Here is a 13,438-nt window from a genome sequence, read left to right as displayed (position 1 = left end):
GTAATTGTACATATTTCATATTCCTCCTTTAAGTGTCCTTTACTCTTTCTCAAGCCACTTTGGATACAAGTCTTTTAACAGGTCTGAATAGAGGGATTTCACTTTGTGTGTCTATCCTAGCACGTGCTTATGTTTACTTCAGTGTACTGAGCAGTTTTGATCACTGGACATACGGGGCCTTCTTTAGCTTAAATGGAAGAAATAGAGTCTGCATGAAATGAAGCCCCATAGCATTAATATTTAAAGCTAACAATAATGTAAAGTACAAAGTACAGTTTTGCAACAACATAGAGCATTCATCCTGAATAAGTCTACTTACTTTTTCTGCATGACGTCATATTTAAAAGCTAAATTTCAGTAGCAACGTTTTTTGGTGACAATTCAATATTTTGTTCTTTTTGTGGGTGTTCTGTTTGTTTGCAGTCAGATGAGTGAGCCTCATAGCGGTTTGACGCTCAAATGTGCCAAGTGTGGAGTAGTTTCAACAACAGCTTTGTCAGCCACCACCGCCAGTAATGCCATGTTAGTCCTGATCATTTACATCTTCTTGTTACAAATCTTATACAGTGCATGTGAGACAATAGTTTGATGATGACAACTGTGTTTGCTAACACTGTATAGAGTGCTGAGCACATTTAAATACTTTTTAACAGCAGCACGGGACGGTCTCTCCCACCTAAACTGCTGGCAAAACTGTGGCAGTTCAGCCAGGAGAGTTCAAAACAAACACAAAGAAAGCTGCGAAGTGAAAAAAGAGAAAGCGACGCTCCACTTCTGACCTGTCCTACAGGGGGCTGGGATACAACGCTGGCCTCCTCGGAAGTGGGAGACGTGTTCGTTTGAAATGCCTCTCTCCTTTTAGACAGCAGCAGTATGCACGGCACTGTAATAGGAAGATTTTTCCGTGTTGAGCGCATTAAAGATGAGGATCCGCTTTGTTAAGCCCCCAAGTAGTTTGCCAAAATCCCCTCTCTGACTTTAGGCAGAGTAGTGCTTTCTAAATCCCAGCAGCGCTCCCCCGCTGCCCTTTGTCCAGGGTGGGAGTGCGGCATAGCCGCGCCTGGGGACAGGCACCAGGGAGCAAGGGGAAGGGATGGCCTTTCACGTAACCCAGCTGAAAAAGTGTCAGCCCGGAATTTGTGCTACCAAGCTGGTATCTCCACTGTTATTTTAATGCCTGTGATTTTTCTTCTTGTGTGTATGTGCGTCTTCCTCGCTCCTACAGGTCCACCTTTGTCCCCTTTATCCCTTCCTCCTCTTCCGCCTTTCTTCCTGGTTCCTTCCTCCTTCCTCCAGAGCAACCCATGCCACATTTTCCTGGATTATCCTCTCTGTTCCAGTGCTTGGTTCTGGGTAACTTCTCCTCATCGCCTCTCCTCTCCCATCCATTTCTCTTGCCAGCTTTGGGATTAACACTACATTTTAAAACTTTTTTAAAAAAAAAAAAAAAGCAACTGTGTTTATTAACTGAATACAGGATATTTTTTAGATCATAAAGTACCAACACTGTTACATTCTTGTCTGTGATTTTCAAGTTAACTTGATAAAGTGCCATCCTTAAGTATGTTTTATTTTAATAGTGATTTTTTAATCATTTTTTTTGCAATATTACAGTGCTGCTTTTCTCTTTCTTTCAATAGGGCATCCCTTTGGAGTTCCTGTGTGGTGTTGCCACTTCTGGCCTTGACTTGGATGTCTGCAGTTCTGGCCATGACAGACAAAAGATCAATATTATTTCAGATACTTTTTGCAGTATTTGATTCATTACAAGGCTTTGTTATTGTCATGGTCCATTGTATTCTCCGAAGGGAGGTGAGGAATAGCTTCCCAGTTTTCTAAAGGGCTGTATTCCTGTTAATCTCTCAATTGCTCTTTAATGTTATATACAGCTTGCTCTGTAGAAGAATATTTCATAGAAAGAGAAAAGCATTTTGTGGTGAAATGTAGAGGAACAAGCAAAATAGAGAAGGAGAAGATCAGTTAATTCCAGGTGCAGAATTTCAGTTTCAGTATGAAACTATACCAAATTAGTTAAAGCTGGTTTGTAATCAATCCCAAATTCAGTTTATTTTTAAGTGTTAGGATTTCCCAATATTGTGAGTATAGGGCAATACTTACATGAAAGCTCTTTTCCTGAAGAACAAAAGCTATAGATTTTTACAGTCTCTAAAATTGATTCAAACACAAAATGTTTTCTGCTTATACTGTCCCTGAAAGAGGACACAAGGAGATGAGGTCTTATGTTTGTGAAGATCTAACCTTTCAGTTCTACAAACTCAGGTACATACTTAAGGTAACATGCTTAAGTTACTGGGGAAATGAGGATGAAGACAGATGAATGCTTTAAGAACAGCAAGGAAAAGCAAGTACCCCTGGCCTGCCCTTCACAGCTCAGTGTCACCCACCACAGAATTCATCACCACTGAAATCTGATGTCAAAGCTATGACACAAGTGCTCTTTAACCTGGCTCTGGTTGACAGCTTCTCTAACCTACCTAACCTGCTAACTAACCCTCCATTTTTATTGAGATAGATAGGTTTGAGAGCTGCAACACAACAGCTTTGCTAGCAGATCTGTGGTAGTGAGACCATGTATCAAAAATGAGCAGGCAGAGCCGGACTGGAGAGCAGTAACCTGGTCTATTGGCATACCTATGCGTTAGCCATAGTCAGCTTCAGGATATTTACCACACCAATAAACCCAATTACGCTGTGTAGCATGGTTCCTTGTGATCGGCAAGACTTATTAAAAAACACTTCAGGCCTAAAAAAAACAGGAAGGTGTTTCATGGAAGACTGAGGAATCTCACACAGTGTTTTGTCTTTTCACCATTCACACCCTTTAAACATTGAAACTCACTATATTTATGAAAAAAATCATGAGCAACATCATTTATTTCAATCTTTCAGTAGTCTGCCACTTTGAATGAACTTTATATCACTATCCTACACTGTACACATATATGATCATCTTATCAAAGAATTACGTTTCCAATTTTTAAGGAAAAATCTTATCAATATCTTGCAGAAAGTAACACCTTCCATTGTGCTGATTCTATCCCACTTTACTCAAGCTGTTAGAGGCTATGAACTTGTTTTTCTTAATCAGCTTTCATAGAGGAAGGGGTTCACCTGCTTTAATATATTTTCTTTTTTTTTAATTTCTCTCTTTTTTTTTTGTTTAGGATAAATATATATGCAGAATAAGAGATAATACTAAAGATAAATCTCTTTTATGTAGAACTGCCTTGCTATCCCCTTATTTTCTACAGCATTTTCTTTCCCCATATTATATACATCTGTGAAAGAGGGTATTCTCATCTGTAGAACTGAAAGCCATCATTTCACATATTCTTTTAATAAAATAGTGAGACTGCAACTATTTTTAATTGAATTCTTCAGTAGAAAGAATGGCAGTTCCATACTGCTCTTCCTGTCTCTGAAATTTGTATTTCCATTAGGATATATCAATTAGCCTGGAAAGGGCATACCACCTCCCACTTACTGTCCCGAGGAACCATTTTTATTTTAAAATATATATCTTGAGCTCAAGGTTGCAGATGAAACCTTCAAAACCAAAGCAGTATAAACAGGATTAACTTTCACAGAATCATAGAAACATAGAATACCTCGAGTTGGAAGGGATCTATAAGTCCAACTTCCTGATCCTCACAGGACTACCTAAACCTAAATCATAGGACCACGAGCATTGTCCAGATGCTCCTTGAACTCTGACAGGCTTGGTGCTGTGACCACTTCCCTGGGGAGCCTGTTCCAGTGACCAAGCACTTTCTTAATCTGATGCAACTTCATTCCATTTCCTTGTGTCCTAATTCCATTTCCTTGTGTCCTTTGTGAGGATACAAAGAGGTTGCAAAACATATTTGGTTATCACTCATTGATTTTGTCAAAAACCAGACCAAAATCCATGAGAAATTCTAAAAGTAACATAGAATAGCACTGTATAAAATAAAAAAAATAAATAAAAAAAATCAGACATTAAAACTTGCCTCAGTGCAGTAATACAGGAGTTTATTTGGAAAAAAAAATATTTTGACTGCTTAAGACAAAACTGAAGAGGCATCTTCCCACAATGCCCTAAGCCTTGAATTCAAGACAGGTTCCCTACTCTAATGACAGCTATTTGCTGCAAATACTTCATTTCCAGGGAACACTTTGATATTGCTGAACATCTCACGGAGACATTCTTGTCTGACCCTACTCACCAGTAGCACTGTGGTCATAGAGCTGGAATTAGTCTTTTCCATAAGTAAACCCAGTTTTCAAATTTGTAGGGTACCTTGAAGTGAATCACTTTTAACTCGCTGGTTCTAGTGCAAGCAATATGCAAAAATATCCGCCTATAAAGATGTTTATACAGGAATTTAGAATCTTAATTGTTTGTGTGTAGGCAATCAGCTAGTTGCGGTTTATTTTATTCGCTGTTCTTTTAGCAAATCACATATATAAATCTCATCTAACTGCAAAGAATGATTACCTCATTTAACTGCTTAAAGGAGTTGTTCCCGCAAGCCAGTCTTGGCAGTTACACCTCCTGGTCCTAACACTGAAGTTCTAGAAGAAAGGCATTTGATAAAACAGATAATCAATCTCTCTATATGGTATTTAAAAAAAAAAAAACCTCATGAGGAGATTTTGCAATGAGGCCCCAAAAGCACCTATATCTGATAAGGTCATCCCTTATCAAAAAGGGGAAGGAGTTTTTTCTTCAGTCATGACAACTTAGGCAGAAGTCAATATATAGAGACGACTTATTCACTAATCTGTAGATTATCTCCAGTGAAGATGATGACAGTGGTCATGGTGGAAGACAAAGAAGCCTAGGCATACTGCTGTTTGAACTCTGTTTGACAGAACACATTGAATCTTCTTTAGTCCTTCAGATTTAAATTGTAAACTGGGCAAACCACTTGAGGAACTAATTAAGGTAATTTTTTTTCATATGGGAAAAGAAAATGAATAGAAATTTCTTCAAGAACAGCAAAGAAGTAAAAGTTGATGCACTTGAAACAATTTTTGTTTCAAAAATGTGTATGGTCTGCACTTACGTGGACCAGTTTGCAGAAACAAAGACATAATTCTTCACTGCGACAAATTCCTACACAGAAAGAGATGTAACCCCAGTAAATTATGTTTCAATCCGGCTCTAGAGCTTTCTCGCTTTCTAGCTCCATAGACCCTTAGGTGAGTAGAAGCCAAGACAGAGGCCATCATGCACAGTGTGTAATGCAGTCTTTGCACTGCGCAGGGCACCTCCCAGCTAAAATAATAGTCTGTTACTTTCTGTTGTCTGCAAAAGCACTTTGCTCGGCCCATGCTTGTCAGGGAAACCCCGCCAACATATTTGTCACTCTTGATGACAGCTACAAAGCTGTCCAGTTATAGTCTATAGGATTGATCTAATATTTATAGCATGCCAGCACAGGCAAAACAACAATTCTGACAGAAAAAAAAAAAAAATCAGGTGGAATATATCACCACAAAATTCAAACAGAGGACAGCCCTGCTTTACTGTGCTTTTATTGTCATTACATTACAAAAAGACACAGACTTTTACAATTATATATATAAACGCCCAATTTTTTCCTGTTATCTATAGTGACATAAACATGAATGATGGAAACATTTTTTACCTTTTCTACTATACTATATTGAAGATCTTGTGTGACAAGGGCTCCATTAAGAAGCCAGGGACATTCACTGAGTAAGACATACAACTAGAAGAGAACTAAGTGGTATGATGTGTCTATTTCTGCCCTCCAACAGTTCAGGGTCTTTTGGAAAGACAGTATATCTTTCTATATTCCCATTTCCTAACTTCTAAGATAAATATTATACTTCTTAAGCATGGGACTTTTCATAGACTATTTGGAAATTAGGAAAGAAAAATGCAAAGTAACAGCTAGGTATATTGCTTTACGTTATTATTGCTTTACTCTAGAGAGCCTAGTATTTTTTTTCTCTTCTTGCTGTTTAAATACCCAATTGAGCATTCGGAGGTGGTGAGGTATGTGTCACAGAACAGAGAATAATAGGAGAGGTTAGTGCTGAAGCTTCCCCATCAGAGCAAAATGGTTTGTCTGACCTGCTTGAACATGAGATGCTCTAAAGTTAAATTGAATCACACTGAGTAATCCCGTTAATGCTGATAATGGGAGGAGCCCACATGTATTTTTATTCTTTTGCTGTGCTCTGCTGGCTAGGGACCATTTGGGTTAAATGCATCATTGGCGTCTAAAGCCCACATTTCTGTACTGCAGGAGAAAAATTAAGAGTACATGAGTAGGGAGAGGGTAAGTTATAAAAGCTTGGCATTGGTTACTGTTGCTAAGGAAACCACTTCCCTGGTACCCGCACGTTCATCACATCTGTTTCTCCTGCTCTGCCTGGCTCTAAGAAAGCCTTGTAGCTTGATGTTAAAAGGTAGGGGGAAAAACAAGATTATGTTTCAAAGGAAAAGGTAAAGACAACACAGTTTTTACATACTCAAACAACAAGTTTGAACAAGCAGTTTAGAAAAATAAGCTGGTATTTAGAAAGTTCAGCCTTTTTGTTTCTGACTTGTGTGAGGATACCTAGAAGTTGCAACATATGTCGATATGATGGATTCAGCTAGATTTGACATTCTGTTAACATGTTCAAATCATATGCTGCTTGCACTTCAGAAACATTGTAAGAAACATGCACATTTCAGAGGATCCTAACATCAAGATTCTCCACTTCAATATAGAAGGTAGTGGAAGTAGGACATGAGATTATTGAGATCACTGGAGCTATTTGAACTGGGGAAGCTTCATGAACACAGAGTCCCAAAAATAAGGAGGCCCACTGCACAGAGTGAGAACACACAGTATGTTCTGAAGTAATAATGCTTTGGGGTCAAGCATCATGAGGCTTGAGGCAAGATTCAGCACAGCTGGGAATGCTTTGGAGAGAGGAATTTTTTATTTTATTTTTTTTGTCAAATCACTGTGCCAGTGCTTATCCAAGAGCATAAACCTCTGATGTGTGGCCTGACTTCAGCATTGGTGAAGTGAGAGAAAACATGGATTAAATTTGCAACAACTGGGAGATGCCAAATTAAATTAATGTCAAACACATGGAAAACCACAGCAAGGGTAGTGCCTGAAAATCAGAATCTGAGTCATGATACTGGTCAAGCATACTTCATATTACCACATACTGGAAGCCTTGTGTTTTGAAATCAAGCAACAGTCACTTATCAAGACTGCAGAGCACTCTTACTCATCTAAGGGTTAAGCACTTTAAAATAATGCTTTCTAATTACAAAAAGTATTTTTTTTCCATTTCATTTTCCCTTTTGTGAAAGCTCTTAAACAGCCTGCAGTAGAATATGGTGTATTGAAAGGGGACAGCTTTTCATCAGCAACAATTAATGAATTATCCTCTTCTGCTGTTCACAAAATGTCCATGAGTAGAATACGATTTTCTCCCTTTTAATTATTCTGAATAAGACATCAAGTAATTTCTGCAGATAATAAAGGGAGTGTGGAATTTTGTAGGCATTTCATTGAGAGTACTTTCATATTCAAACAAGAAATGATACTAGTTTGTTTTGATTGGAGGTCACCCAACTAAGTTCCTGTTTTCCAAGTCACATCTTGCAATCAGGTTGTTAATATGGACACTTGCAATTCTGGAATGAAAATTCACATTCTAAAACTTTCCATTCCAAAAGTTGCCTTGCTGTCCTCAGTGTGGTACATGTGAAAAAGCAGCAAAGTGTGTTTGCATTCTACTGTCAGCAAACAGGAACTGCATTTTTCTTTTGAATGTGCCTCTCTGTTGAATCACATCTTTCTGACTGAAGTGTTGCAAAATAATATTTCTTTAGACATATTTCTGCCCAAAATAAAAGTATAAATATCCTTTCCTATGAAAAGATAATTCCTCAAATATACTTGTGTTTTAGGGACAAGCCTTCAAATTTACCTCATGGATCCTATTGGTAAACAGAATTTTCTGAGCAGTTCCTTTTTTTGTTTGTTTCAAGAAACCAGATTCTATGCAAACAGTACACTTCTCTTGTTGTGCTCACACTTGAAGATATTTACTTGATTGATTGAAAGAGTTTTACTCCTAGAAGAGACGCCTGAGAGACCCTCCTCATGGAGCTAGAGATTATGATTGGAATCAGTAACATCTTTCAAACTGACTTATTCTTTAAAGCATAATTAGGAGAGCTCAATGTATCTTGAAAGAACTGTCTTTCAAGAACCTTACATTTATCTGGCAGAAGATACATTTTATTTTGCAATGGTTAATAGTATATCTATTAATCCTGATATCAGACCAAACTGAATGAGAAGACAAAGCCAAATACTATCACCCAAGACATATTTGGCTTGAGTACCAGATCATCACTGACTGTTAGTTAATTCTGTCCATAGGCAATTCTAATTCCATGGTCTTGATGTGATAAACTGACAGACTTTGTAGCAGCCACAAAATATAGAAAAAGTAAGAAATGGCAGAAATAAGAATTTATGTTTACTGCTTCTGATTTGTTAAGTATGCTAAAGAAAAGTCATGCACTGTATTCCATACAGTTTAATTTAATCTTTAATAGGAGTAGAGTATATGATGTTGCACAGGAATCAGTATAAGATATTGTTTTCACAGGTTCAAGATGCATTCAGATGTCGACTGAGAAATTGCCAGGATCCAATCAATGCAGATTCTTCAAGTTCTTTTCCTAATGGACATGCTCAAATCATGGTTAGCTTTTATTTTCTTCTTTGACTATTAATTTTGTGTTCCTATCCAAAAGAAAAAACTTACAGTATTGTACATGGCAAGTATGCACAGCTGAAATATTAACACCATTTTTAAGCATAAGTCTGTTTAGATCATTATCTGCTTAAATCTCTTAGCAAGTTTTAAATTATTGGTGTGGTCATTTAGTGGAGCGCAGTGAATTAGTGTCCTCCACTGGTGTTCTTTGTGACAAATGATTATTACATAAGACAAAGTAATCTAATAATATGTCGTGATTTTTTCTACTGTTGGTATAAAGAGCACTGATGCATTTGAGAGTCTTCCCTCCACGAGGCCTTGAAAAAGTCAGATAAGGAGAAAGTGCTAGAGATTCTAGAGGGGTGAATCGATCTAGTGACTTGAATTAAGGAGACAGTGAGTGGCTCAGTATGCCAATTTGGATTTATTAATATTGTTAGGTAGTATATTAAGACAAAATATTGGTCCCTTCACTTTCAACAACAGTTTGTCTTTGACTATAATGGGGATAGGATCAGGCCCTAAAAAATGCAAGGCTCAGCAAGCAGATGCCCTTCAAAACTGATGACTCGAAAAGAATCCAATGTTTGGACTTCACAAGCAAGAAAGAGATCAGGTTTATTAAACATCTTTCATGTACTAAACTTTTTGTGGGAACAAATATATAATTTAAAATTACTTGAATTCTCTAACAAGATAAATAGTTCTGTTTAACTGGGAAAAGTGTGCTTGGATTTTCAACTGTTAAAATTCATTCTTAGCTCTTACAATTCACTTTTACCCAATGAAATAATTAATAGTTGTTTTCAGGGAGTGCAAAGTTTGTGTGATTACATTAGTAGCAAGGATGGACAGAAAGTTATATAACAAATAGCCACTTCATAACAAAGTTTTAGACAGGGTGGACTAATTGGATTACACTTATTCACAGTAATTTGTATTGCAGGCTGTTTTCCATACTTCTGTTTATAACATTACTATGAAAACTTCCTTAAAGATGATCCTTCAATGAGATATAGAAGTTACTCTTCCATATACATAAAAAACTATACACTGTATCGTTTTATTAAATTATATACTCTACTTCCACCTATTTTATTTTATTTTTTCTGGTCAGGCAGCATACTTTGAAAACCACCCAGTTATACTTTAGGAAACTTTGTAAAGCTCTGCTGTTGTAAAACAATACACTTCACCTTCTCAGCAACAAGAAACCACTTTTAAGAGACTATGACTCTGTAAGTAGGACATTTTGGAAGCGCTAGTTGGCAAAAAGATATTGTGGTTTAGTTTTCAATTAATAACAGTTGTCCTGTTTCGTTGGTTCTTGTTACAGACTGATTTTGAAAAGGACGTGGACATTGCTTGTCGGTCAGGTAAGAACATTGAGAGAGTATTTAGTCAACAAAAACGAAGTATTTTACTAGTTTCTTGTGAACAAGTGAAAAATATCAGGGTTTAATTTTTTACAGCACGTATTTATAAATGTAAATAGAAAAGTGAAGGCACTGTACAAATACATTTCTTTCATTTTCTTACAAAAGCCACTTGCTAGAGAGTTCAGCGGTTGGGAAGCAGCCAAAGATGTGATTGTCTATTAGAAGGCAAATGGTTTTGGAAAGAAGATCAGTCTTAAAACAAAAAACTTTCCTTGCTCTGGTATACAAGCAAACATGAAACAGTTATTTTGTTATCAAAAAAAAAAAAAAAATATAGTGTATCTTAACAGTTATGTATATGAAGGGTGCATCAACTGGTGTTGAAGCGGGTAAGTTTTTTAAGACTCGAAGTGAAATCAACAGTAGCTTAAGCAACATGGTATCAGGAAAATGGAATTTGATTCCACTTTACTGGAACAAATTGGGGGGGCTTTAAGATATTTTAGTAGTGTGATCTTTAATTAGTCAACTATGTCTCTTGCCACATATTAAAACCAACACATTTTAAGCAATTTATTTGCTAACCTTGCTTAAATAAAATACAGTGTAAACTAAATGACCATTTAAACCCTATAGAAATTTTTAAAACTAGGAGGAAAATTTTTCCTGGGGAGGCAGTCCTGCCTAGACACCCTCAGTTTTCAATGAAGAGAGAAAGAAAGAAAGAAAGAAAGAGAGGGTGTCCTCTCCACAGGGTGAATCAGGGCAGAAGCCTGACTTAGCTGTTCTGCATCACCCACTTGGAGGACACTGTCCCTCTTTGCTGGCTATAGGGGGAGCCAAGAAGGCTGATCTCATTAAGGTAAAGTTTGAGTTTCCAGTTTTCCACCTTTAAAATCTGCCGGTTCAGTTTCTTGCAATATGGTAATAGCTCTTCCATATAGATTAGTTTTAATATGCACACGTATTTTGAAGGGAGCAGGATAGTACATTGTAATGAAAATGCACATCTGTCGCTATTGAACGCAGACAGAAGTCCAGCATCAGTCTGTGTAGCTCCTACTTCTTGCTTCTGCCAACACAGCTCTGAAGTATGGAGGGCCTTGTCAGAGGCATCCTTAAGGAGATGGACTTTGAATACAGTTATGAACAGGCTTTACTAGTTAAACATTTAAACTGAGTTTTTTCTAAGGGAAGATTTAAGAATAGTGAGGTAGGAAAGTGGGATGCCCTATGAGCTGCTTGTTGTAGAATATGGCAGTGAACTGACACGTACTGGGGGATCTGGGTCATCAGAACCCTCAGGCTACCAAAAGGGATGTAAATCTGAGATACCTGAGATACTTCAAGTTGTTTTACTATCTCAGCCTGTGGGATGGGTTTTATTGCACAAACTAGCACTGGTGTGAATTAAAACATTTTCAACTGGGACAAGAAAATCCTTGCACCCAGCTGGAATAAGCCCAGCAATTGCTTACTTTGGTTTTTTTTTTTTTTTACTATCTATGCTTTTTCTTTCATTACAAGTGTTGAATTATAGACATATTTAATTTTTAAGATCAGTAATTGTGATTGAATAGATGCTTTGCTTTGGAATGCATCCTTCAGTGCTCCTGCAAATTTTGTATTCTATGACAGGATCAATAACTTTTACACGTGGAGCTTGGCCCCAACAAAAAATTGCTGGATGTTGCTACAACCTTGACCAGGAAGGTCTGGACCTACACAAAAAGTGGATTATAACTGTTTTATGAGACATATTTATATTCTTTATAACCTTTTCAGATGCAGGAAAATATGTCTTTCTTATACCGATGGAATTTCTTCCCAACGTGGTTATTTTTTTGTCATTTTTATTTAAAAAATTATTTAACACAGAAGAATTTTAAAAAGTCAGTGAAAAGGAGCACTTCGGAGCTTAGGGACACATGTTCATAGTTATAATCTTATGGTCGGTCATTACAATAGACTGACAAAATTATTCTGCCTTACAATCTGTTTGACATTTTCCAGGAGGTTAATAATGGCTGTGCAGATGTCATTGTGTATTTTTTTGGAAAACCCTTAATCGAGTTCCACATGGCAGGCTTTTGCTTAAGCTGTAGGTCATCTAAGATCTAGACAAGGCAGTAGGAAAAAATGAAGGAGTGTTTTTAATTTATATAAATGACTGAGGCTTAGTCGGAGATCTGTGTCAGTTATACACGATAGATTAAGAGATGTTGATTTAAAAAAAAAAAACCCAAACCTTCCAAAAATATTTACAAAATAAAAGTTATTAAATGGATAGACAAAGAGCTAAGAAGATGCACTGGTAAGGGGAGCGCTGCTAAATAAAGCCACAAGAAAAAGCAGGTGTTAGGCAGACATGGTTTCATGTTGTAAGAATTCTGTTCTCTGACCCACAGTTCTGCATAAAGACATTGGACCTTGCAGAGCAGCTACTATAACAGGAACACTTTCTAGAATTTCACTAAATGATGAAGAGGAGGAGAAGGGACCAAACCCTGAAGGAATGAGCTATTCTACCTTGCCTGGAAACATCATCTCCAAAGTCATCATCCAGCAACCAACAGGTCTCCACATGCCTATGAGTATGAGTGAACTGGCCAACCAGTGTTTGAAAAAAGACAACAGCGAGTTGCGGAGGACTGTGTACTTATGCACTGATGATAATTTGAGAGGTGCGGATATGGACATAGTTCATCCTCAAGAACGGATGATAGAAAGCGACTATATAGTCATGCCCCGGGGCTCAGTAAATACCCAGCCATCACTGAAAGATGAGAGCAAAATGAATATAGGCATGGATACGTTGCCTCATGAAAGGCTGTTGCACTACAAAGTTAATCCAGAGTTCAATATGAATCCCTCTGTAATGGACCAATTTAATATCAATTTAGACCAGCATCTTCCCACCCAAGAACATATGCAGAATTTACCATTTGAGCCCCGCACAGCAGTGAAGAACTTCATTGCCTCAGAGCTGGACGACAATGCAGGATTATCAAGAAGTGAAACTGGATCCACAATATCAATGAGCTCTTTAGAGGTCAGTGGTGCATAAACAAATTGCATGCTGTGTTGTTCTAATTATATGATAAGACAATAAATTGTGTCTTGTGTCTAAGGGGTGAAGCTAACATTTTAATTCAGTATAAATTATCATTTGGGATCATACACTGCTGTTCATATTTCTCTTGTTATCAGAAGTGTTTATACCTAGAAAACAAGATTAAAGTTTCAGAGACAGTCCATGTCTCTGCAGATTTAACATTCCA

The 13,438-nt window shown here is 37.3% G+C and overlaps 1 protein-coding gene across 1 annotated transcript in view; it reads left to right on the top strand.

The window, feature by feature from the left end:
* Nucleotides 1-13,438, top strand: part of ADGRB3 (adhesion G protein-coupled receptor B3) — a 477,601-nt gene that overhangs the window by 442,543 nt on the left and 21,620 nt on the right. The window contains exons 23-27 of the mRNA XM_009640074.2: nt 424-522; nt 1,641-1,812; nt 8,665-8,760; nt 10,115-10,154; nt 12,566-13,209. Coding sequence (XP_009638369.1) covers nt 424-522; nt 1,641-1,812; nt 8,665-8,760; nt 10,115-10,154; nt 12,566-13,209 — 1,051 coding nt within the window. The remainder of the gene's footprint in view (nt 1-423; nt 523-1,640; nt 1,813-8,664; nt 8,761-10,114; nt 10,155-12,565; nt 13,210-13,438) is intronic.

This window comes from Egretta garzetta, unplaced genomic scaffold, assembly GCF_000687185.1.
Source record: "Egretta garzetta isolate BGI_Z169 unplaced genomic scaffold, ASM68718v1 scaffold55, whole genome shotgun sequence".
NCBI lineage: Eukaryota > Metazoa > Chordata > Aves > Pelecaniformes > Ardeidae > Egretta > Egretta garzetta.
Note: the sequence above shows the minus strand (reverse complement) of the source record. Positions and strands in the feature narration are given on the sequence as shown.